The 25255-nt window shown below is 32.5% G+C and overlaps 3 protein-coding genes and 2 pseudogenes across 12 annotated transcripts; 2 read left to right on the top strand and 3 right to left on the bottom strand.

Moving 5' to 3' along the window:
* Positions 1–2786: 2786 nt before the first annotated feature.
* On the top strand, positions 2787–4460 carry LOC107632246 (alkane hydroxylase MAH1 pseudogene; annotated as a pseudogene).
* A 3787-nt stretch (positions 4461–8247) lies between these two features.
* LOC148569779 (uncharacterized) lies at positions 8248–9503 on the bottom strand (annotated as a pseudogene).
* A 712-nt stretch (positions 9504–10215) lies between these two features.
* Positions 10216–12189, top strand: LOC107628743 (uncharacterized). Its single transcript, XM_016331327.3, has 3 exons — positions 10216–10460; positions 10809–11284; positions 11421–12189. Exons 2-3 carry the CDS (start codon positions 10811–10813, stop codon positions 11826–11828), a joined length of 882 nt encoding a protein of 293 aa, XP_016186813.1. The 5' UTR covers positions 10216–10460; positions 10809–10810; the 3' UTR covers positions 11829–12189.
* A 596-nt stretch (positions 12190–12785) lies between these two features.
* Positions 12786–15429, bottom strand: LOC107632248 (gibberellin 2-beta-dioxygenase 6-like). The gene is made up of 3 exons (XM_016335950.3): positions 14936–15429; positions 13886–14210; positions 12786–13279 (listed from the first exon to the last, which is right to left on the bottom strand). Exons 1-3 carry the CDS (start codon positions 15415–15417, stop codon positions 13049–13051), a joined length of 1038 nt encoding a protein of 345 aa, XP_016191436.1. The 5' UTR covers positions 15418–15429; the 3' UTR covers positions 12786–13048.
* Positions 15430–19253: 3824 nt separating this feature from the next.
* LOC107628744 (uncharacterized) lies at positions 19254–24681 on the bottom strand. 10 transcript variants are annotated; one of them, XM_088508837.1, is made up of 10 exons: positions 24333–24594; positions 24077–24136; positions 23355–23627; positions 22837–22936; positions 22150–22206; positions 21638–21743; positions 20927–21009; positions 20226–20287; positions 19964–20060; positions 19254–19669 (listed from the first exon to the last, which is right to left on the bottom strand). In XM_088508837.1, the coding sequence occupies exons 3-9, from the start codon at positions 23597–23599 to the stop codon at positions 19964–19966; spliced, it is 750 nt and encodes a 249-aa protein (XP_088364963.1). In that variant the 5' UTR covers positions 23600–23627; positions 24077–24136; positions 24333–24594; the 3' UTR covers positions 19254–19669. The 10 variants fall into 10 exon arrangements, with proteins under 10 accessions (XP_088364963.1, XP_088364962.1, XP_088364964.1 ...); XM_088508836.1 differs by having other exon boundaries at positions 19254–19625; XM_088508838.1 differs by having other exon boundaries at positions 19254–19620.
* Positions 24682–25255: the final 574 nt, after the last annotated feature.

Raw genomic sequence — 25255 nt, 5'->3', positions numbered from 1 at the left:
AATGAGAAATAGTGATTATAATTACCGAAAAAAATAATGCAATTCTAACCGTTTTTAAAAATATTATAGACAGAAAAGAAATTTAAATGGTAATGTAAAGAAAAAATAGACACCTCTATAATAATACTTATGTGACAAAATTATAGAATGGTAGAATGTTAAGTTGTCAACTTCTTATTTTGTGACAATATTAGTATTAATTTTTGTACAAAAATATTATTTGTACACAAAAATTAGTTATTAATGTATTTATGAATAAATATATGTGTAATTTAATTTATTTTTAATGTGTATTTATATTTTAATATGTATTTTATACTAATAGTTGATTTTAGTGTACACAACTACATAGTATAATCCGTTTTTAGATAGATAGATAGATAGATGCTCTTTACTAAATAAGGTAACAGAGTATATAGGATAATATATCAAGATTAAATCAAGATGATTGTGTTGTTTTAAGATTGGTTCCTGAGTTAGTTTCCAGAAATAGTCAATAAGAGAATTCTTGTTGCAATTCTGTTTTCTGTTAAGAGCTCTTTCTATAAATAGCTTGTCTTGTAGTTGTATCAATCATTCCTTTCAATACTAAACATTTCCAGATTACGTTTCTCTATCTGTTTTCAATCTCAAACCTGTTTTCCTTTATAAATCATAGGTGTTTTACACTTTCTGCTAATTGTTTTCAGAAAACACTACATTTCTTATTTTTCTAAATTGCATTAGCATTTGTCGTATTAGAACTTTAGTCATTTGTATTGAGTTATGTTATTCTCCTGATTATATATGTTCACTTAATAGGTAGATTTATAAGAAGTTTGTCTTTGAAAAGTTTAAATCATATTTTAACTTTCCAATTAATATACATCTAAAAGTTTAAGTGAAGTAGTTATTCTAAATTTGATTTAATAATATATATTTTACAGATTAAAAACAAAATACTATTATCCAAATCTCTTTTCACATATTTACTGTCTTCATCTAGTAATCTTTCTCAAGGTCTTTGTTGTTACCATGTTTTATATTCTCTCAATTCCTGATTCCTTTAACTCCTCTCAATTCCCAATAAGGCAGAAAGCAGAACTTGTCTTGCTCTTCCTCTACCAAGCGCCCCTTGCATTGGAAGTGATGAATGAAATAAATATCAAAACATAAATTGAGAAAGAGATACTGTATGATAATTTGTTGCACCGCGTAGTCATCTATTCATTTCAGCTGTTAATTGTTATTCCACGTGTTCGGTTGCTCCTCAGGAGTAGGTGTTGGTCGGGTGTTGGGTTGAGAGCAATTAGAGGTGTGAGGTACGCGAGCTTTACAAGAAAGAGTGCGGCTACAATTGTTGGTGGGTCGGCGGGTAGAGCCACCTGCAAAGATACTTCAATATTAAAGTAAGTATTCGTATGATAATGCGATTAATTAGGATAAGAATTGACATGTTTTGGAAAAGGAGTAAATTTTTAACTCTTTTTTTATACTTTGTATTCGGAGGGATCATCTTATTTGAATCTACTTTAAAGCTTCCACTAGCTGACTAGATCTTTTTTAGGAGGTAGTGTGACGCGTGGATCATTTTTAACTTATACGAGTGGCTAATCTATTAAACTATTCTAAGTTTTAACATTTTCAGAACAATTGTCTTAAATTAATTATATCTAATTGTTTCTAATAACTCTCATATTTTTAAAATAATTATACTTTTATCAAAATATTCTAAGCTTTATATTTTTTCTTTTTCAAAAAAAAAATAATAAAACCACTCCTCATTTAACTATAAAATTATAAATTAATTCTCTTATAATGATATAAAGTTAGCAATTCATATATAAAAGTTATGTGATTGTACTTTTAGAGGCAAGGGTGCATATGGCCCGACCCGGTCCGAAGACCCGATCCGGCCCCGAACGCTTTAGGGGCTAATTTAGTGTGATTTCATTGGGTTTAAGACCGGGTAAGGGTCTCAAAGATAGACCCAGTCATTATTTCGGGTCGGGTCCGGGCCATAGCTCGGGTCATCCGAATTCGGCCCGGTGGCCCGATCATCATACACAATTAATATTTTGTGTTATTAGTAATAGATGATGGCTATTCTTATATAGAATTTAAATATTGTAAATATTAATATTTTGTGTTATTAGTCATTTATAAGATTATAAGTTAATGTTTTATGTTTAAAATGCATAAGACTTTAGACAAATGCATAATATTGTGTTATTTGTATTGATTTAAATATTTGGTGTTAGACAATATTAGTATTGATTATGGTTACGCTATAATTTTAGAGAAGGGTTGGTTCTTGTTATATTTTTTTAAGTGAATTTTACTATGTGAATTGTGAAATAAAGGTGAGAGATTAAGTGATTTTTACATGCTAAAGACCCGGTTTTCACCCGATCCGAAGATGCGTAGGTTTCACCGGGTTTAGTATCGGGTTAGAGTCCAAAAATTAGACCCGGTCTATATTTTGAGTCGGGTCTGAATTAAGCCAAATCCGGTATGGCCCGGCACATGTACATCCCTATTTAGAGGTGAGTATATATATATATATATAATATGAATTTAATTTTTATATCCGTTCAGTAAAAAATAATTTTATAAAGATAACAAATTTTTAAATTTATTATTTAAAAAATCATCTAAATACATGCATAAATCTAATTGAATAATCATATAAAAATTTTTACATTGATAGTAATTAAAATTAAACTTATTATTCTATTTTTTTAACTTAAAAAATGTCATCTACTTCTATACTCTAAAATTACAAACATTTTATGTTAAATCCAAATCCAACCTTAATTTAATCAAACTGCATATTTTTAAAACCTTATTTACTAAATCATTTACTTCTAGTTATCTAAACTTTGTGCCTATAAATTGATGAGAAAAACCACCCATTCTTGCACCTCAACACAACTTAGAATCAAGCTCCTTCAACCACCATGATGTACTTCCTAGATTACTTTGCTTTATTTGCAGCCATCATCTCATTCTTTTCCATCCACATTTGGAGGATCAATAGAAACTTACCTATCCCAAATTTGCCCTTATTTGGAATGCTACCAGCCGTGTTATGTAATAGTTCCAATATTCATGAATATGCGACCACAGCTTTAAGATACTATGGAGGTACTTTTAAGTTTAGAGGACCCTTGTTCACAAACATCAACTTTTACTTCACTAGTGATCCTATGAACGTGCACCACATTACAAGTAAGAACTTTGCCAACTACGGCAAAGGTTCTGAGTTTCATGAGATCTTTGAAATTCTTGGAGATGGAATCTTTAATGCTGATTCAGACAAGTGGAAGTACCAGAGGTACATGTTACAATCATTGTTTAAGCAAAACATCTTTGAGAACTTTGTTAAAAAGGTCATTCATAAGAAATTAGAATGTTACCTACTTCCACTTCTGAATGACATTTCAGAATCAAGAACTATTGTGGACTTGCAAGACATCTTTCAAAGGTTCACTTTTGACAGTATTTGCTCCATGGTGTTGGCATTTGATCCCAATTGCCTTCCTAACAAGCTCACTCGATTCCCTGAGGTTGCTGTTGAGAAAGCTTTCAACAAAATGGAGGATACAATTCTCTATAGACATCTGGTCCCAAGATGGTTCTGGAAGTTGCAGAGATGGCTCCAAATTGGACATGAGAAGGACTCCATTGCTATCCTTCGAATTGTCGAGCAATTCTTCCATGATCGTATATCATCCAGTCGGGAAGAGAAAAGTGGATTCAACTACACCAAAGATGATGAATCAAACTTTGACATGCTTAAAGCTCTTGTAGAGGAAAGTGGAATGGAACAGGTAGATCACAAGTATCTAAGAGACATTGCAGTTAATCTCTTAGCTGCTGGAAGGGACACAATTAGTGCAAGTCTATGTTGGTTTTTCTGGCTTGTTTCAACTCACCCTAATGTTGAAACCAAAATCCTTGCAGAAACCAGATCAAACTTCAAAACTAATGAAGAAAATTGGCTCATTTCAGGGGTGGAAGACCTTGACAAGCTAATTTACTTACATGGAGCTATATGTGAAGCTCTGAGGCTTTTCCCTCCGGTGCCATTTGAGCACAAATGTGCCATCAAATCTGATATACTTCCAAGTGGAGATTGTGTTGATGCAAATACTATGGTGTATTACTCCATATACTCAATGGGAAGGATGGAACACATTTGGGGAAAAGATTGCTTGGAATTTAAGCCAGAAAGGTGGATTTCGGAAAAAGGAATCAATATACAAGTACCATCATACAAGTTCATGGCTTTTAATGGAGGCCCAAGAAGTTGTTTGGGCAAAAATATAAGCTTTATCCAGTTGAAGATCATTGCCATTGCTTTGCTGTGGAACTTTCACTTCCAAGTGGTAGAAGGAAATTCCGTGTGTCCAAGTGTTTCCATTGTGCTACACATGAAGCATGGGTTGCAAGTCAAGGTTACTAAAAGAGGCAGTTGATGGAGTATGGGACATTTCATCATTGACGTTGTGTTGTTTTTTTGTTTGTGATGGCTACTTCGCATGTTTTGTTGTTTTTCTATTTGTGGTTGCTACTTCACATGCAACTAGTGTGACTACTTAATAAGACTTGTTTATTTAAAATATTAGGTGTACATTAAAAATTAGTTATTAAATTAATAATATATATTCGTATATAAATATATGTGATATTTAATTAATTTATTTTTAAATATATATTTTATATTTAATTATATATTTTATACCGCTGAGTGATTTGATAATTGATTTTTGATGAATAGGTAACATAATTCTCTATTTATTGATGGTGTTAGCCCTGTGCGCTTAAACTATTAGATTTTAAGTTAACGATAAGATAAAAATATAACAGTTATTTATTAATGGTTCCAGATGAATGATTTTTAAAGTTTATTCTCACTACTAATAGTCAATTAATGTATATATCTATATATGACTTAAAGAAAGAAAAAACACTATATTAAAGATGGTTGGTACCAATAATGTAACTCTCAGTGTTGTTGAAACTAATTCCTGTGTGGACAAAGGGGGCATAGTTATAAAGAATGGTGGAAATGGTAAAAAGCAAAAGGAAAAGGAAAATGCAGAGATAGGTCACAAGAGGGGAACTTCAAAGAGGAAATCAAACTTAAATGCAAAGGTTGAAGCTAAGAGGAAAAGAAAATCAAGGCAAGATGATGAAAGCAGCGGATAATACTATTCAAAAGAAGAAGTAAAAAGGGAAATGAGCCAATGGATCAAGCTCCTAAATATTTCAGAAAAGTACATGGAATCAAGAGGTGATTAGCCAAAAAGTAAATAATTTAATTAATTTATAATTATATTTAATTAATTTTATTTGTTTTTAATTTATAATATTTGATATTAATTGCTTCCCACCCCAAATTAAAATTATGAACGATACATTGGAGAATTAGGAGCGGGGATCACGGAACTTTGCTTCCAACAATCCCAATTCTTAGTATATAAAAAAATTTATAAAATATATAAAAGAACATCCATTTAGTATGAAAAAAAAAATATTCTGGTACTTAGTAGAAGAAACATCTTAATGTCTAGTATAAGTACCATCCACATAGAGGTTTTGGATTCACCCAGAGACATTTGGCTAATTTTTTGTTGATACCTCTTAGTTTCCTAGCATTGTTGTTCAAAATATTGTCATGTGCATGCATGCAGCATGTCAAAGATCGTGAGTACAAGAAGAGGCAAGAAAAGTCCGATGGACAGTATGAATCAAAATCGCATTTTCCAACTAACGGTGAACCAGGTACTATTCTTGATTCCTCTTGCAAGAACACAATACCGCCTAGTTTTCTTCATGGGAAACTCTACGTGGTTCTACTTAGAAATTACCCATGAGTTCACTAGACAAGTCAAGATTGCAATGTTGTAGAAGTATTGGTTCCCTTGAATTAAATGTATCACATTGTAGCAACTAATCGTATTAAATGTATAATTTACTCACAATTCTTTGATTGTAATATGAGTTATGAAAATGGATTTTAATTTATGAATACTTAAAATACAGCCACGTCAGTTTGGCCCGAAAACAATTTTAATTAAATGCTATTGAGAAAGCTTTCAACAAAATGCTATCCTCCACGAATGGTTATGGAAATTGCAAAGATGGCTCCAAATTGGACCTGAGATCATCCATTGTTTCCCTACAAATTTTCGAGCAATTATTGCATGATCATGTATTATCCAGTGCAAGTCTATGTTGGTTTTTCTGGCTTGTTTCAACACACCCTAATGTTGAAACCAAGATCCTTGAAGGAATTAGAGTGAACTTTAAAATTGACAAAGAAGATTTGCTCATTTTAGGGGTGGAAGACCTTAACAAGCTAATTTACTTGCATGGAGATCATGTTCCGTCAATACTATGGTGTATTACTCCATATACTCAATGGAAAGAATGGAATAAATATGGGGAAAAGACTGCTTGGAATTTAAGCCTGAAAAGTGAAAAGTAGTAAATCTTGAATAAAGGAAACAGTATACACGTACCATCGTACAAGTTCATAACTTTTAATGCAGGCCCCAAATCTTGTTGGGCTAAAAAATAAGCCTTATCCAGTTGAAGATCATTGCCATTGCTTTGCTGTGGAACTTTCACTTCCAAGTGGTGGAAGGATATTCTGTGCGTCCAACTCCAACTGTTTCTATATATTGTGCTACACATGAAGCATGGGTTGCAAGTTAAGGTTACTAAAAGAGACAATTGATTTGATGGAGTATATATAGAACCTTTCTAGGGTAAAGTTTTTGTTTTTTACTTTTTTTTTTTTAATTTGTTAAAAATTTTAAAAATATTTTTAAGTTTTATTTTATTTTAATTTTATCCAAAAAAAAAATTTATTTGTAATTTTAGTTTAATTATTCTATTGGTCTTTATAATTTTACTAAATTTGTAATTATATTTTTATACTTTTTTCTTTCAATTGGTCTGTATGTTGCTTTTAATTTTATAATTAAGTTTTTTATAATGTGAAAAAATATTAGAGTTAACTGAATATTTCTTTACAAATTAAAGGTATTCATAATTAAAAACCTAATTAAATCTTTGAACGCATGTATTTTGTGAGAAATATTCCGTTAATTTTAACATTTTTGACATGAAAATGATCTAATTACAAAATTAAAAGTATTGTAGGGACCAATTGAAAAGAAAAAAGTATAGGAACCTAATTAAAAATTTAGTAAAATTATAGAGACTAACAGAGTAATTAAATCATAAATTTTCAAAAATATTTAAGACCAATTTAATAATAATGCATGATAACTATGTCTGATTTGTTTATGTTAAAGCTTATTCTTATGAAATTATTATTGAATTGGTTGTAAATTTTTTAAAAAATTAATTGTTAGAAGTAAATTGGACATAAATTAAAAATTTTTAAGACAAAATTAAAATAAAATAAAATTTTAAAATTTTTTAAAATTTTTTAATAAATTTTAAAAATAAAAAATATAGTTTATCCAACTTTTTATCATTGATTTTCTTAATGGTTGGTTATTGTGTTGTGTTGTTTTTAATATCTACTTCACATGGAATTAGTATGTCCTCTCAATAAAATTTATTTATTGATGATAAAAATGGCCATAAAAAAAATTAAAAATTCACATGCAGTTATTAATATTTATTATTATATAAAATTAATATTTAAAAATTATTAGATAATTAAATAAATTTAATTAATTATTATTTAATAATTTTTAATTATTAAATTCACATAAAAATAATTTATGCAAGTCTTTACTAACAAAAGATGAAAAAGAAAAAAAAGAAAAAGACAAGATGGTAATTGTATTTGATTTGTTTATGTTAAAGATTATTTTTATGAAATTATTATTGAATTGATCATAAAATTTTTAAAAAATTAATTGTTAAAAATAAATTGGATACAAATTGAAGATTTCGAAGACAAAATTAAAATAGAATAAATTTAAAATTTTATTGATAAACTTCAAAAATAAAAGAATAAATGACTATTTGTACCCATGAGAGATGAAAATGCTGACATTTGTACCCATGAAAGTTCGAAACTAATCTTGTACCCATGATAGATGCTGTCCGTGTGACAAAAGTGCCCTGACTTGGATCTAAGCTTGGTTCGTGGGTTTCCGAACCTACGTGGCACTCCCAACCCGCCCCCCAAATCTGAGCCAACCATTCACCATCATCATCTTCATCTTCTTCACCATCACCATCACCATAACCTCCATAACCTTCATCACCATCACCTCAGCACCGCCACAGCCACCTCCCTTCACCACAACCTCCGACAACAACCCATACCGCCGCGCCCCTTTCTCTTCTTCTTCCCCTCTCCGCATACATTTTTTTTTCAGCATCTTCGAACTTCCTCCACCTAGCCTCGATCTCTTCCCTCTCTAAGACTCCAAGCAACTCTATTCCCTTTCTAATATAACCTTCACCGTAAGGCTCACCAAAAGTCCCATCGTACCTCAACATTGAAGTCAAAGCTAAACCAGTCCCACACAATTCACTCATCCTTTTACCTTCATTTGAATCCAAAGGCACTAGTGCCTTCTTTGGGGTACTCTTCCCAGCCTTCTCATCTTTCTCACTGAAAACCTTCTGAAAGATGGATATGGACTGTCACGTGATTTATTTGGATCCTCTTCATCGGAGCTGGCGGCGTCATCATCCCGTGCCTTCTTCCCACATTTTGGTTGGTTCGAGTGGTCGATACTGTTCTTGGCTGCGCGCTTTGACCCGGATTTGGCTTGCTGACAGCAGACGAAGGTTGAGACTTCAACTTTGAAGAGGGTTTAGCGTTTTCCAATTGAGACTCAGGCTCAGGCTTGGGCTCGGGCTCCGAATCCGATTCGACTTCAGATGAAGAAGACGAGGGTTTGGAAACCATTTGCGGTTGAGGCTTCTTGGGAACCAGTACGTGCTTGTCACGTTCATCTTCGCCTTCATCTGTGTCTTCGTTGGATGAAGCGGAGCTAGGGTTCGGACGGGGGAGTGGTGACGGGTTGGAACGCCATAAGGATGCTGCGGAGAAGGTTGGGTGTCGCGGCTGTTTGGTGGCAGACGAGAGGAGACCCAGGAATGGAGAAGGTGGCCGCCGCCGCTCTGGGCTTTGGTGGAGAGGAGGAGCTGACGCTGTGGTTTCTGGGCTCAGCGGAAGTGAGAAGAGGGGAAGAAGAAGAGAAAGGGGAGCGGCGGTGTGGGTTGTCGCAGGAGGTTGTGGTGAAGGGAGGTGGCTGGCGGTGCTGAGGTGATGGTGATGGAGGTTATGGAGGTTATGGTGATGGTGATGGTGATGGTGAAGAAGATGAAGATGATGATGGTGAATGGCTGGCTCAGATTGGGGGGAGGGGGTTGGGAGTGCCACGTAGGTTCGGAAACCCACGAACCAAGCTCAGATCCAAGTCAGGACATTTTTGTCACACGGACAGCATCTATCATGGGTACAAGATTAGTTTCGAGCTTTCATGGGTACAAATATCAGCATTTTCATCTCTCATGGGTACAAATGGTCATTTATTCAAAATAAAAAATATAGTCAAGTTTTATTATTGATTTTCTTAATTATTGGTTGTTATGTTGTGTTGTCTTTTAATATCTACTTCATATAAAACTAATATGACCTCTCAATAAGATTTATTTATTGATGATAAAAATAGTCATAAAAAAATTAAAAGTTTACATGCAGTTATTAATATTTATTATTATATAAAATTAATATTTAAAAATTAGTAAATAATTTAATAAATTTAATTAAATTATTATTTAATAATTTTTAATTATTAAATTCACATTAAAATAATTTACGCAAGTCTTTACTAGCAAAAAATGAAAAAGGAAAAAAAGAAAAAGGCAAGATGGTGCTAACACTTAAACTATTAGATTTTAAGTTAAAGATAAAATTAAAATATTATAGTTATTTATTAATGGTTCGAAATGAGCAATTTTAAAATTTTTTACATTTTAAAAAGTGGGAGACATTTTCATATTTTTAAATTTAATTAATAATTTTTTTTAGATATAAAACCATAGACCTATTTATCATTTATTAAATTATCGGCAAATAATTTAATTAATCAATAAGAACTTTGTCAATTAATCAAATTTTAATATAAATAACAATAAAAGATATTAATCAGAGGGACTAATAATACTCTTTCGTTTATTTATTTTTTTTCTTAAACTAAGAGTGAGACTCAAATATGTAACTTTTATTATGTGAGTATAGCAAAAGATTATACCATTTGGGCATACACCGATATAAAAAAAATTAGCCATAAATGATCAAATAATTTTTGAAAATACATAAAATGAAAATATTGCAATTTCCAATGAATCAATTGACGGTTGACAGTTAGTCAGGTAACGCCACTTCCTTCCGAATTCCCTGTACTCTGAACAGTTCCAATCAGCTTACGCTTCATTTGGGCATCGAAGCGGAACCCTAAAATTCTAAGGTATGGTGAAGCCAACGTTCTCTTTTTTCCTTGTCTCCGTGCAAATTTTACTTCTTACTAATTTGGAGTTTCTTCGCCCCTTCCGAAACCTATTTTAAATGTCAAACAACACTGTTCTGCGAAACCCTATTTCCCCCAAATTGAAGTTGTTAACATTATTTTGCTACTAATTCCACGGGTAAATCTTAATTTCACTGTAAATTTGCTTATTTTTTGTTTTTCACAATCTTCAAAAACAAAATCACCATGCTTGCTGTGTGCTGGAAAGTTGGTGTATTCTGTGTCGGTGATTCAATTATTGTTCCTGCTTGATTGTAACCTAAAAATGCTTTCTCTCTTTGATAATAGGAATGGATACTTCTGTTGAGGGAATTAAACGTCAGTTACCGTCATGGATGGTGAAGAAGGTTGGTACCAATCATGTGAGTAACTCTGACAATGTTGGTGAAACTACTTGTTCTGTGGACAAAGGGGACGTAGCTACAGAGAATGGTGGAAATCGTAAAACTCAAAAGGAAAAGGAAAATGCAGAGATAGATCACAACAGGGGAGCTTCAAGGAGGAAATCAAACTTAAATGCAAAGGGTGAAGCTAAGAGAAAAAGAAAATCAAGCCAAGGTGATGGAAGCAGCGGTAGTACCATTCAAAAGAAGAAGAATAAAGGCAATGGACCAATGGATCAAGCTCGTAAGTCGTCTAGAAAGAAATGCCGAAATTTAGAGGATCATAGACGTGATAGTACTGATGTAATTCCAGGTCAAGCATCTGATGATGAAAATGATCTGGAGTTGACGGTGGATGATTTAATGACCATAGCAGAACAGGTAATTTTCTTCTCTGTTAAGATTGATGGAGAAAATTTGTGTGTTTTGAAAGTTTGCTCAAGTAATCTAAATCGAAACATGTTCACCATTTTTGTCATCATAATAGAGCATTCAAACTATTGTCATGTGCATGCAGTATGTCAAAGAACATGAATACAAGAAGAGGCAAGAAAAATCCAATAGACAGGGTGAATCAAAATCTCAAATTCCAACTAAAAGTGAACCAGGCACTGCTCTTGATTCCTGTTGCAAGAACACAAAAACACCTAGTTCTTCAAGGGAAACTCTATGTGGTTCCACTCGACCTGGTAAATTAATTACTACAAGCACTTTTCAACAAGCTAATCCTGCTAAAGAATTTCTGGAGATGTACTTTGGTTTCAAACCCCTCGAGGAGGAAGAAAAGCAATCTGTTGTACATAACTTAGAATTTACCTATGAGTGCACTAGACAAAGTCAAGATGATCATGTTGGAGAAGAAGTGGTCCCCTTGACGAAGAAAAAAAGCACTTTGAAAGACAAGGTTGCAATGTTTCTTGACTAAAACCTGTTAAATCATTCGAGAAGTTACGTTTTATCCTAGATTGGTTGTAAGTCAATCATTTTTGCTAGGGTGTAAAGCTCCTCATACCTCAAATTCTGATACAATGTATTTGAAATGCTAAACACTCATCGCTAGGGGACACAACAGTAAAGCATTTTCTTTGACACATCATGAGGCAATAGGTTGTTAGACGCAGCTATTGTATAGATTACATTGTACATTATCATCAGCTCAACCGTAGAAGATAAGGGAACACATAATAAACATATGAGCTCTTGTTTTTCTGTCATCTATAGAGAACTTATAGTTTATATTGATCCTATATGATTAACTTTAATAATTGCAATGACTGTGGAATATGCATGTTTCTGGCTGATTATTATACAGTTCTTACCTAGTTCAGATTAGTTAATTATCAATGGAGGAATCTTCTTGTGAATTTTTCTATATTTTGACATATAATTTAATAATAAGAGATTGGAACAATTACATCAATAGTATGTTCGGTCTATCTCATTGATAAAGTGGGGTTTAGTTCTGTTTGGCTAACTTTAGACATTTATCTAAATTATATTTAGAGTCATAGCCAGCGAAAGGAGGACCATGTGTTGGGGTAGAGTGCTTTCTGTAGTGCCTTAAGTGCAAAAGCAAAATCTATTTGCATATACATGCTTTGGAACAAGACTTATCTCAGACTTTACATATGATATTGGCTCTTTTGTTTTGATGATTTTGCATGAATATGATCATGTTCTTTATAGCTCTATGTAATCAGATTATCTAATTTTCATTTTCTGTGCCTTTGTATGCATTTTGTCTGCTACCTGCAACACCTGCCCTTGAGTAGAACAAACAACCAAACCTTTCTCTGTCTCTACAATTTCTATTTGAGTTTTGTCTCTCATATAGCTTTAGAGATCTGAATACCACTCTCACATTGGATAACTTTATGTTGGGTGCACAATCATTCAATCGTCTTTACTTGATACAAAGTACATCCATATTTGTTTAAGAGATGTTAATATAGAATAGGAAAGGATAAAACTATGTTGTTCTGGTGCTTCTACTTGGGTGCATTGTAAGCACTGCTCACTCTGTTTTTTTTTTTTTTTTTTTTTTCATTACATATTATATACCTGGACAGAAAAGCTTATTTAGGAATAAAAAATATTGGAACTGCCCATTTTCTCTAGTGCTTTCTTGGTTGTCATAATTGTATGTTAAAGCAGAAATCTTGATAGTCCAATTTTGTGTCCTATGTTCTTGACATCTTCCTGAATTCGGTGTCTGTATTCTCCAAATGTGAATTTCCTGTATAAAGAAGGTTTCCTGTAGCCATTTATTATTGTACTGTAAGAAGGGCATAGGAAGTATGCTATGGAATATCTATCCATTTTGTCATTTGCCACTACCTTGTGCTCCACACTTTTGTACACGTCATTGCTCCATGCCTGTATTTGGATTTCCAAAATGAAAGCCATTGTTAGTGAATGAATCCATTAATATATAATTGACCATATAATAATTCTTTTCTTTTCTTTTCTTTTCTTTTTTCTATAGCCAAGGTAGTATTATTAGAGAATTGATGTGAAAATTTGAATATGCATCCATCTTTGGCACTAGGGGTTGTATCACTACCCAATTTGTGTTCAGCAATCATTCTATTATTGAATATGTTGGAGAGTAATTAAGCCGGTTCACTTTAGGTTTCTTTCAATTTTAATTCTTAGCCTTCAAAAAGACATAGTTTATTTAAAGACAAAGGTATTAATGTATTATAAGTAATAAGTGGCCCATTTTATTCTTGTCAAAGGATGAATTATAGATTCTTTGACTCTTATGCATATAATAGAGAAAAAGTTGGCATGTGTCGTGTTTAGTTCTAGTATTATTATATAACTTTCTTATTGGTAGTTGGTCATACTATTTAAGAATGATATATATGTTAAAAATGATTGATTGAAAGTGAAAGGAAGCTACTGGTAGTAACAAAATAGAGTAACTATGGTTACTTGAATAGTTTCAATAATACCTAATAACTCTATATAAGTTTTTACCTGAAAAAGGTCACCGATGTTAACAATTAGAGCATCTGGATTTGGTTTTACAGCAACCCATTTGGAATCTTTCATGAGTTGGAGGCCACCAACTTGATCTTGATAAAGGATTGTAAGGAAATCACTGTCAGTGTGAGGTACTAATCCAAAAATTTCATCTTGGGATTTTGGGCATGATGGATAGTGATTTAATCTCAGAAAGCATGTGCTTGCATCACAGAGTTTTTCAATTGCATCATTTGGGTAGCCCAAGTTTTCTGCTAGAATGCTTGCTAATAATCTAGAAACTTTTAACATAGCTGGTGCAAATTCATTGATTGCTTCCCTGCATCCAAAAGTTAGAAACAAACAAATTAAGTTGCAGTTCCTAAACGTGAGATCATGCATGATGCATGTGCAATAATTCTATTGTCCCATTGTTAAATTGTTATCTGAATTCTGGTTGGTTCCAAACTATTATTTTACTCAAGAGGGACCAGTGCATGTACAACAATAAACTTTTGAAAGCCAACCTGTCAAGATATGGAATAACTGATTCTAGTAGTTACCATTCACTCATTCTACATATTTTAATAAATTTTTGAATTGGTTCTTAAACCTCAAATAACTATCATCATAATGCAAGGATTTAGAAGAGAAAGTTACACTTCCATCATGTGATTTTGGTCATGGTTGGTGTCTTTCCTATGAAACAAGTTATCCATATGCATGGCTTGACTGATAAAAAAACTCTCATAATTCTTCAAATTTTCCATTTACATTCTTTTGACTGTGTAGTAAACTAGCAATGCTTGTGCATACCAGTGCTAAGTTGATTTAAGTGATGTGACACTTATTTTCCTTAATCAAAGTTTAGAGTTTTCAGCCTTTTGGATGGAAAAACTAGAAAGATTTTCAACTAAAATACAGGATTGTCAAATATCTAAGGCTCTAACCAACATCAATTCTTTTATTCTTGAATCGGAGCTTTGAGAAGGTATTAAGAAAACCATGTTGAGAAGGAAGATTATAAGTCACCAAAAGCAATATACATAAGAGTGATATATATACCTTAAAGAAGTGAATTCACCCCAGGAAGCTGCATCAGAAATCTTGGTGAGAGGAATGTGAAAGGCTTCTGACCAAGAAAACTGGTTTGAGCGAGTAGCTGTTGGTGTTCCCCATCTGTAAGGATTGTTCAGAATCTCACTAGTGACCTTCCTGTCAAAGGGTACCTTAAACAACTTCATTTGCTCTTCCTTCATGTTCCTCAGTAGCTCAGTGCTTATTCCATGGTTTACTACTTGGAAGAATCCCCATTCTGATGCTGCCTTGCATATTGCTGCAGTGCAAGCCACTCTTTCTGTGGCATTACAACTTTCAAGACCACTAAGGTCTATCAGTGGAAGCTCACATTCATCCACTATAGGATCATTGTGGATTTCAATAGTTCTATTATTGTTATTGTTATTATTAGCATGTTGGAGTTTGGCAGATTTCCTTAGAAGTGCTTGATAATGGTGCAAGAGTGGAGGGTTTGAATCTATCATCATTGTTGCACCTATTGGCTATAGCTAACTTAGCTGTTTTTGTATTGGGGTGTGTGTGATGAGTAGTAGTAGTAGAAGAAGGAAGAAAAACCTATTGGAGACTAAGTTGATAAATGCATTTATAAGGTGGATTGGAGAGTAGGGACAAGAGTACGTGCTCTAGAAAAGGAGAAAAAAGAATTCATGTTATTTGAGTATATTTAATTCATATTTTAAAATATTTATAATTACTTATATTTTTGTTTTCTATATGACTTTAACCACCATAGATTAAAACGTGAGATTAAAAATATTTTTAAGATGATTAGTCAGTACGTAATTTAGAATAAAAAAACAGTTTATTTTAACTAAAAACCTTGCGTCAAATCTTTAGTGAGTCGTTACGTTATAATTTTTTAAAACTTGAACTCGAATCTCTCTAAGTGAGGATGGAAAAACTATGCCATTTAAATTATAATTCGTTGGTCATTACGTTATAATTTTAAAAAGATAATATTTTAGTAATTTTGTTCATTTTGAACAAAATTATCTTTTATAAAAGAATACATATAATTTAGACTAAAAAAAACTTTTAACATCTTAAATATTTGATAGAAACTCACATTTATTTATTTTATGTAAAATTAATAATTAAAAATATAAATAATTTAATATATTTATCTAAATTATTATATGATAATTCTCATCGATTAACTTCAGGCAAATACAATTACGATTAAATCTCTATCTAAATATTTGTCTAGGGTATGAAATGGACAAACATTGAGGACAAACCGGACTGTGGAGGCCTTGACATTTGTCAGAGAGACAGCCAAGTGTTGAATGATACTAAAAAAAAGTGTAAATTCTAAAGGTCATAAGCAAAAAGAAAAGAATATATATATAGTTGGCAAATATGAACGAACGAGGATTCAAACGAACCTAACTTAATATTTTGACTTAAGAGACATAAAATTAAAGAAATAGATCCCACGGTTGGAAAGAAACCTTTATGGTCAGCATTATACATAGAGTATACTATAGAGTATAGACCCTTAAGTTATAATGAATATTGAATGTTTTATAGGATATTAGGTTTGTATACACTTTTGACTTGTATTTTAATTTTAAGAGTAATAGACACAAAACATGATTGCTTGCCAAACAGGATATTCCACCAAAAGTGCATAAAGATAAATAGCAAATGCTCATTGGGTGGTTGATCTGTCCTAAATGTCTTACATTGTATGTAGTATTCTTCAATGTCCAACGAAATTTGTTGCTATCTTAATGGCATTATGTCTTACCTCTGTCTTCATTCTTTATTGTCTTTGCATCTATTTGCCGAAATCACTGCTCAATGCAATATGTCTAGTCTCTGATGATGATCATCTCTATAGCTATACAATTAGTTTTCTCAATTTGAAAACTCTCATTAGGGTAAACACTTGCACAAATAGAAAATATAGTTAAGGAAAATACAGGTGAGATATTCTATTGTGAGAATAAGGTGACATTACTGTTTTAACAACCACTTTCATAATAACTTTTGGTAAATATTTTTTACCACTGTAATAACCGCTAGCAAATTAATTATTATATGTACAAAATGAGATAAAATTTGAATTTTCTGATACATGTTTTAATGAATAAGTAAACTAATCACTTAATTAACTCAAGTTGACTTGATAAAAATTCTATTTATATTGTTTTGATTATATTGCCATTCAAGTCAAATGATATCAGGAAGGTAAATAAGAGAATCTGATAATAATGCAAGTAGGTCATTGCTTTTAGAAATATGAGTCTCGATATTATGTTCAATTTAGGATAAAGTATTATTTTCATCTTTAGTATTTGTGTCAAATTTTAATTTGGTTTTTAACGTTTTAAGTGTGCTATTTCTATCATAAAAAATTTTAAACAAGTTCAATGTGAGCCTATCATTAAATCATATCTCCTTCTATATGTCAGAAAAATATAACCAAAACTTTCATGTAACACTTCTTCTCCCCAATCTTCTTTTTGTACAAAATTTCAAATTCTAACAATTAATCATCAATGTTTGAAAATCAAAGAAAAAACTTTTATATTAGTAATCATTGGTGGATCAATTTTACTTATATACTGAAATTGAATGCTATTGGCTCTTCAATATGCAAATTGTTTGTGTCAAATTTAATGATGGAAAACATTGACCCGTTTAAAACTTTTTTTAGTATTGAAATAGGATGTTTGAAAGTTTTTTGGACTAAAATAAGACGTTTGAAACGTTAGGGACTAAATCAAAATTCGGCCCAAATATTAAAGACCAAAATAATACTTTACTCTTCAATTTATTATATAATAGACAAAAAAATTTCAAGATAAATATATATTCTTTGTTGAAAAAAGGAAGCTATTTGATTTTATTTATAATATATTTGTATATAGTATCTTAATATTTTCAACATTTAATTTTGATACACAACCATTGTAAAAAATATTAAAAAGTGAGTTTTAAAAATTGATTACATTTATTGATGTAACAATATAAGATTAGTTGTCTACGTAATGGTTCATAAAAATTAAATTCTAACAATGATAAAAAAAAAAAAGATTAATACTTAATTCTTTCTTTTAGAAAGTATTTCCTATCCATAGTATATAGTCTAATATGACTTTGGTCTTTTTTTAATATGTTATAAATATAACAATTCTACCAAGATTGAAAGTTGATCCATCTTAGAAGTATAGGGCTATAGGCATAAACTTAGCTAATTAGGAGGTCTAGACTTTTTATTTATACTAGATTGGATAATGATTTGTGAAACCTGTGTGAGATTAGACTTGATAAGAGTCAACACCTATAAATGAGTGAAGTCCTAAAGATATATATCTTATATTATATGTTTTACTTTAAAAGCTTAAAAAGCAAAACCTCCTTTTGTACCTATAAATCTTCAACAGTTGGAATTTCTCAAGGCCTGAATTCCCTTTGCCACTTCTCTTGTTCATAATTCATGCCAATAAGTATTTTGAATTTGGAATCAATCTCTCTTAGGTCTTGAGAGAGTAGAAGCATCACTCTTTCATGGTAATAAATTTTTCTACTATTTATTAGTGGCACTTTAGTTATAACACCAATGGCACTTAATTGATGCTTTTTTTGAAAAAATATTATTATTATTATCATTATTTATTCAACAGGGCCGGTTGTTGGTTACAAGAATAAGTTGAATTGAACAAAGAATCGCATGATGTGATGCCTCACACGTTCCAATAGTTTGTCAACCTCCAAATTATTTAACAAATTCAGACCCAAATAGAAAAACTGATTTACTCCGCAAATGTGTATGTTGATAATTTTGTATACTTAGGTGCAAAAGTATTTTAAAATACACTAGTCTAAAGATGCATAAAATTCTAGTTAAGTTATTAGATTCGCTATGTACATATAAATGATATGGCAAACCAGTATATATAAATATAATATATGGCTGCACCTAATTAAATAAAGTATTTTTTTCCAAAACTACTTTTAGTACTTTAATTGGTATCAGAGCACGCACTGATCAGAGGAATATAAAGTCCATTATATTTGTGGCATGCTATGCTTAATTAAAATGCATGCTCCACTTAAGGAACTGAATTAAAGGATACTTTAATCTTTTCCTAACTACTAGTACCAGTCTAAAGCATAAACCTAATTATTTTAATATATAAATATAAACAAATAGAAGAGGCCTGCACCCTTTTGAGTAAAGTTCTGAAATATTATATTGCAAGCATCAATTAAACTATTTGAAGATCCATCCCCCTCAAGAAGGAATCTGTTACCAACTTGATTCTTTAATGTACAATAAATAATGAACAAGTAATGCAAATAATGATATTTCCATTGCAATGCAAACTAGCATATAATCATAGATCTACAATAATTCCTCCTACACATACCAATAATACTATGAAAAACAATAAGGGTTGCATTGAGTTCAAGCCATTGTTATATTAAATGCTTTCCTATTTTCAATTTTTTGCAAGGAGAAATGTTTCTTATTTATACAACAGCAGTTCCAGGTTTCCCTTCAAACAAAAAATATAAACCAGAAAGCAGTGAGATCAAAGATGATGATGGATTAGAGACTCTTGAGATTGTGCAGATTCAGTGATGCCCTGGCTCCTCAATTGCATTCAGCACCACCACGCTCGAAGCGTAGGCTTCCGCGTAAAAAATGCCAATCTCTTCTACACTGAGGCAATCTTGATGGAGTCAGCAATTTGTCCTCTTGAATTGCTAATACATAAACCAATCAAGTTCTATAATTTATTTGTTTATACATTATTATATTCTATGCTTCAAAACTTCACATAACAAACTAGGTAATTTAGCTAAATCATATCATAAAGTGGTTGCTATACTTTTTCTTCTTTTTATTCATTTCCTTCCTTTCATAATTATTGCTATTTATTTTCTCTGTGGACAATTGATTTTAATTAATCATGTGCTTGAAAATATAAAACAAAACAGACGTAAACAAAAGGAAGCATGGTTATACATATATAAAATACTAGAAATTGAAGAGCCTACCTAAGTTCTATCAGGTAAAATAATACTAACAAGATCATCGTTAATGGTGACGTCCAGCGGTGGCATTTGACTCATAATCCCAGGCATCTCTCTCATGCTGCACAAACTTTATTAGTGAGATCTCACTAAGATTATATACATCGATTACAAGTACAACATGAAAATGAAGATGAAGATGAAGATGAAGATGAAGATGAAGATGAAGATGAAAACTAAAATGAATTAGTGTATTAATCAAGTCCTATTCAGAGGATTCACATACTCATTAAGAATGGAACAAATGTTGTGCCTTGTGTGGCAAAAGAGATCAATGTTATCCTGCAACTGTTTATCAAAGAACACTATCATTATTGCAGCATGGACTCAAAACAACATTATATACATCACATGAGAATGTAAGCAAAAGTCACATGAAAGGAAAATAAATCCAAAAGCATAAAATCACTTGGCAGATAATGTAAACAAAAGTCACATGAAAGGAAAATAAATCCAAAAGCATAAAACCACTTGCATATAAATTCATGCTTAATTCATATTACACAAATAACAAGTATTTAGTCTTTTCCCATAGTAATTTCTAATAAGCTTAAGCTCTAATAACAGCTATACATTAGAATCAATGAGAGAGAGAGAGAGAGAGAGAGAGAGAGAGAGAGAGAGAGAGAGAGAGAGAGAGAGAGAGAGAGAGAGAGAGTTCATGGCTCAGGTGTTCCATGAAAAACAACTTTTGAAGCCATATGTGAATGCGATGATTTCTTTTACTTAACACTTTCATCTTTCCTAAACATGATATCAATCAATTATCCATGAAAAAAACCTAGGTTGGTGAAATGCCACAAATTTATAATATTTTAGACACTGAACTAGTTAGTAACATAGTTTAAGATTATAAATATTTGCAAAGAGCTGCAACTATTTATAATCAGCAATAAAACAATAGACTGGTTCGGTTGAGCAATTCACCTTGTAACTAGACAAATTGTTTGTGATTTGATTAAATGCTTGAGCATTCTGCTCCATGAGTTTCCTCAAAGGACCACAAATTCCTGATAGTACACAAGGAAGAAAGCACTTGATTTAATAAGGACAATGATCCCCCGTGACATTAAAAGCTGGGGTCAGGGCAAGAATCTGATATTACATAACCAAGTACAATAAATAAGTAAATAAAGAATAACCAAACCAAAAGAATACTTTCTCATTGGACGAAAAACAAGGACGAAGTAAGGATATCTTAGCCTTTCATTTACCTGATACAAACTAAAGGCTTACCAGAAAGTCGTTTGAATATAAAAGATTACTGAACAGTAACTACAGTGAATTACACCCTAGAACACCATGAAGATATTGAATCGATAAAGAATGAGTAATATTAACAATGTGAACCCCCCCCCCCCTTCTTTTCTCCCCCTTCCTTTTTCTGTCGTTTTTTGTTGTTTGGGGACCAACTAAAATAATGGGGACAGAAATGGAATTTGGGGATCAAACTGTAGTCCCAAAATTTCAGGGGATCCAGCGCCGCATGGGCTACTTGTATCATACATTAATGTATTTCTACTTTCAGTTTCAACTTGTAGTAAGTATAAAACTTTAAAATAATTGAGTTGCAGACAATTAAGAGATGATGAGAACTTTTGCTAAGATAGTAATGATAAAAATAGAAGATATACTAACCATCATATATTATTCGTTGACTTCGGTCAGTCTGGCGTGACATGTATGTGGCCATGCTAGGGTTTAGAGCCATGTTTGTCTTCGAAGCTGAGTCCATTGGTTTATCCTGAAGAAGCATGACTTTAGACTATTGGTTCTTCAATCAACATTAGATCCTAAAGACATTGATTCAATTATCAAAACAGGAATCCTATTTATGGGATGCAACACAGCTAATTTTCTGATTATCATTACTTCTAGTGCTATCACCATCATCATCATTGACAAGACAGTCAAGTTAAGCAAGTTGACAGTACTCAAAGGAACTAATTTTCGTATAATGTACCTGTCTGGTCACAAACAACAATAACATCAATGAGGAATTTACTAATATCCCCACAATAATATCATATGTGTATGTTTGTGAATTTGGAGAAGTTTGAGTCAATTCTAATAGACTAGATGTGAAAATATAGAACCATTCAGTAAAATATGGCAGTATTGGCTATCGGATACGCCTCCTATTCACTTACCTTTCTGTTATGGACCTTCTTTCCCAGATTGTGGTCTTCCGATTTCCTCCGCTTTCTCTGTGAAAAGGTTTTTGTCAGTATTTTAAGCTTCCATAATAGGACAATACAGTGCAATCACAGCATAACCACCCATCTCCCATGCATAATGATTAATGGATTACGTTCACATGGTGCAAAATTTTCATTTGTTGTGGATAAAACTTCATCTACAAGCCTAACGTATAATCTAACCAACATGAGATGAAAAGTAACTTTCTACTACCGCAGTTGGCAATGGCAATTATGGCCACAACGCGCTACAGCAACCATATTTGACCCAACTGCAAGTTCCATCAGCTATATTGTCCAGAATTGTTATCCAATTGCTGGAACTGCCACCATGACTACGACCAAAATCTAAATCCCTGCCTTTAAACCACTGATAACTTACGTTGTCATAAAAATTTCTTGCATATCTAGATTTTCATAGTCATTGCAGCTATAAAAAAACTACGGTAAATGAGGAATTGGGTGGCAGGAAATGAGACAACTAAATTTTGAATAGCATGAAATAATCACAACATTTTCAAGAAAGCATAATGCATTGCAAATTTCAAATTTTCTTCTATACCCATGTTCAGCATAGGCATCACTAATAATGCTCAAAATACAAATATTGGAGAATCTGTTGAAAGAAAAGGTGCTTACTGTCATCCATCTACACCTCAAAGCAACATCGCGAACAGTTTTATCAGGCAATGTGGCAGCAATTTTTATGTACCTCATTATACTTGGCTCATCGGCATATCTAGTGATAAAACAGAAGAATCAAGAAAACAAGGGTTAGGAAACATAAGACTATAGAACAAGCAAGACAATACTAGCACAATGACATAAGCATACTTTACAATAATGAATGTAGGACAACAAATAATGACTCAAATGCCAATCGCAACCCATATTTGGAAATTGAAGGCAGGGTTATAATAAGAAAAACAACACAAGAACGTCAGCAAATAGAATTGAGAGGCATCATGGTAGGATGACAGTATGGATAAACAAGTCGCTGATACAATCATTTCATCCCTAATAACAACTTAGAAGTCTCACCACCAAAAACTATTTTCAAACCGAAGTGATCTAGCAGCAAGTTACTACGCATCAATGTGACATATATTGAGGGGAGGCGGGAAGCTAAAAATAATTATTCACATCAAACAACTTACCTTGCAAGACCCTCCTCCAATTTGTACTGCTCATCAACAGACCACTCAACAGCCAATCCTGCGTCGTGCTTCAGCCCGGGGACCGAATCAAGAAGCAGTGAGGAGCCAGATGAATTACCAGCTTGACTTATGACAGGGTTGCTGGTGCTACTAATGATGGATGAATTTGGAGAATATATCATACCAGAACTACTACTCAACCCAAAATAATTTCCCATTGGAACCATCTCAGACAAGCTATTCATAGCAGTAGGCTGAAATGATATTGCGTGCCTGTTCAAAGCAGAATCTAAACTTTCACTGTGAAACCCAGCGTTTGACTCTGCTGCCATCCCTTTATAAACCCTTTTATTTCCTTTAAGAGTCGTCTCTAACGATTTACCCCTAAATCACCATAAGCTACAAATAGTAGCTAAAAGCATTTTCATACAAATAACAAAGTCTAAACCAATTGACAAGTTCAGGGTATCTATCCAAAACCAGAATCATTTATATTCCTCACAAAAAAGGAAGGGAAAAAAGGAAAATCCAGCGAAAATTACAGCTCAAACACCCAGCAGAACAAAAAGGTTGTTCATCAAACTACCTTACTTCAAACACATACCAGATTCATCCACCAGGAAAATTTTTAAAATCCCACGATTAAAAACACTCAAAAATCGAAACTTTTAGCTCCAGAAACTCAGAAGAGTAAAAAAAAAGAGAAAGGTAGAGCAACCCACAGAGAAAGGCGATGGCTGAAGTTGAAGTCCCTCCAACAGAGAGAAACCCAAATCAGTGGCCTGCAACAAAAAACGAAAAAGATGAAAACTTGAGCTTCAAAGGAGTCAATTATGGAGCAACAAAGGTGCTGCAAAGGTGGAATGATAAAAGCCCTAAGCAACAGATGGAAGAAAAAAATAAAAATTGAACGTGTCGAAACAGAACATGGGGAAGTGGATAGAGAGAGAGAAAGTGATAGAGAGAGAAAGCTGTTACCTTTCCGACTGAGAGGGCTAGTTGGTGGTGATGGGTGGCTTTTGTGGGTTTTGGGGGTTTTCTCTCACTTCAAAAATGCTATTTACTGAATCACTCACCATTTGCCATTTGATACTTTCTGGGGTTGCGGGGTACCCTTCTTTCTTTCTTTCTTTCTTTCTTCTCTGCTTTGTGACACACTCAACACTCTCTCTCTCTCTGTATCTCTCTCTCAGAGAGAGAGAGACAAAGAATGGCTTAACAGCTCCACCAATAAGGAAACAGATGAAGAGAAAATAAAGTAAGCAAAAAAGTTTTTATATTTTTGCAGGAAAAATAAAAAAGATAATAATGGATGGTTGTGGATCTTGGAATTCAGCAACAGTGCGAATCCCAATAAGCATTTGATGCTAATCATTGTGGAGTCCACCTCTGCTTTTTTTTGTTAATTTTTCCCTTTTTTTTTTCCCTATTGAGTGTGGGATTAATAGTAGAATTATACAACACATATGGTAAAAACTATTTATTTTTTAATAAATAATTTGTTAATTCATCAATAATTTAACAAATATTTGAAATTGAAATTTTGATTATCTTTTTAAGGGAAAAGAAAAAGAAAGGAAAAGACAGTAGCAAGAAGAAGTAGACATAAGAGGAAGTGAAGCTATATATGGAGGTTGGTCAAAGTGGCAATGATCATTGTATAAGGTCTTACTTGCACTTCCCATGTTAAAACATGTGCACTTTCACTTCATTCAACTTGGAAGAAATTCAAGCATGGAATGTGTGCAAGTGCAACTGCAACCCAAAGAGGGAGGAGGAGGGTCACAACCAATACTTTTATTAGTTTTAGGTGGGGGAATCATTATACTTTTTTAAAAATATTTGTATTTATTTAAACATCAATTTTATTATATCAAAAAAAAAATGTGAGAGAGACAAAA

The sequence above is a fragment of the Arachis ipaensis genome, chromosome B3, assembly GCF_059453495.1.
Source record: "Arachis ipaensis isolate K30076 ecotype BB chromosome B3, ASM5945349v1, whole genome shotgun sequence".
Classification (NCBI taxonomy): Eukaryota; Viridiplantae; Streptophyta; class Magnoliopsida; order Fabales; family Fabaceae; genus Arachis; species Arachis ipaensis.
The sequence above is the reverse complement of the archived record's forward strand: the minus strand, read 5'-3'. Positions and strand labels throughout refer to the sequence as shown.

Bases quoted from the DNA above. Each gene is read 5' to 3' on its own strand.
- LOC107628743 (XM_016331327.3), top strand. From the start codon at position 10,811: ATGGATACTTCTGTTGAGGGAATTAAACGTCAGTTACCGTCATGGATG. The intron at 11,285-11,420 runs GTAATTTTCTTC...ATGTGCATGCAG, and splicing joins TAATGACCATAGCAGAACAG to TATGTCAAAGAACATGAATA.
- LOC107632248 (XM_016335950.3), bottom strand. From the start codon at position 15,417: ATGATGATAGATTCAAACCCTCCACTCTTGCACCATTATCAAGCACTT. The intron at 14,211-14,935 runs GTATATATATCA...TTTTGGATGCAG, and splicing joins GGTGAATTCACTTCTTTAAG to GGAAGCAATCAATGAATTTG. The intron at 13,280-13,885 runs GTAAAAACTTAT...ATCCAAATACAG, and splicing joins ACATCGGTGACCTTTTTCAG to GCATGGAGCAATGACGTGTA.
- LOC107628744 (XM_016331328.3), bottom strand. From the start codon at position 23,686: ATGGCAGCAGAGTCAAACGCTGGGTTTCACAGTGAAAGTTTAGATTCT. The intron at 22,937-23,354 runs GTAAGTTGTTTG...TTTTATCACTAG, and splicing joins TTGGAGGAGGGTCTTGCAAG to ATATGCCGATGAGCCAAGTA. The intron at 21,744-22,149 runs GTAAGTGAATAG...ATGCTTCTTCAG, and splicing joins AGAAGGTCCATAACAGAAAG to GATAAACCAATGGACTCAGC.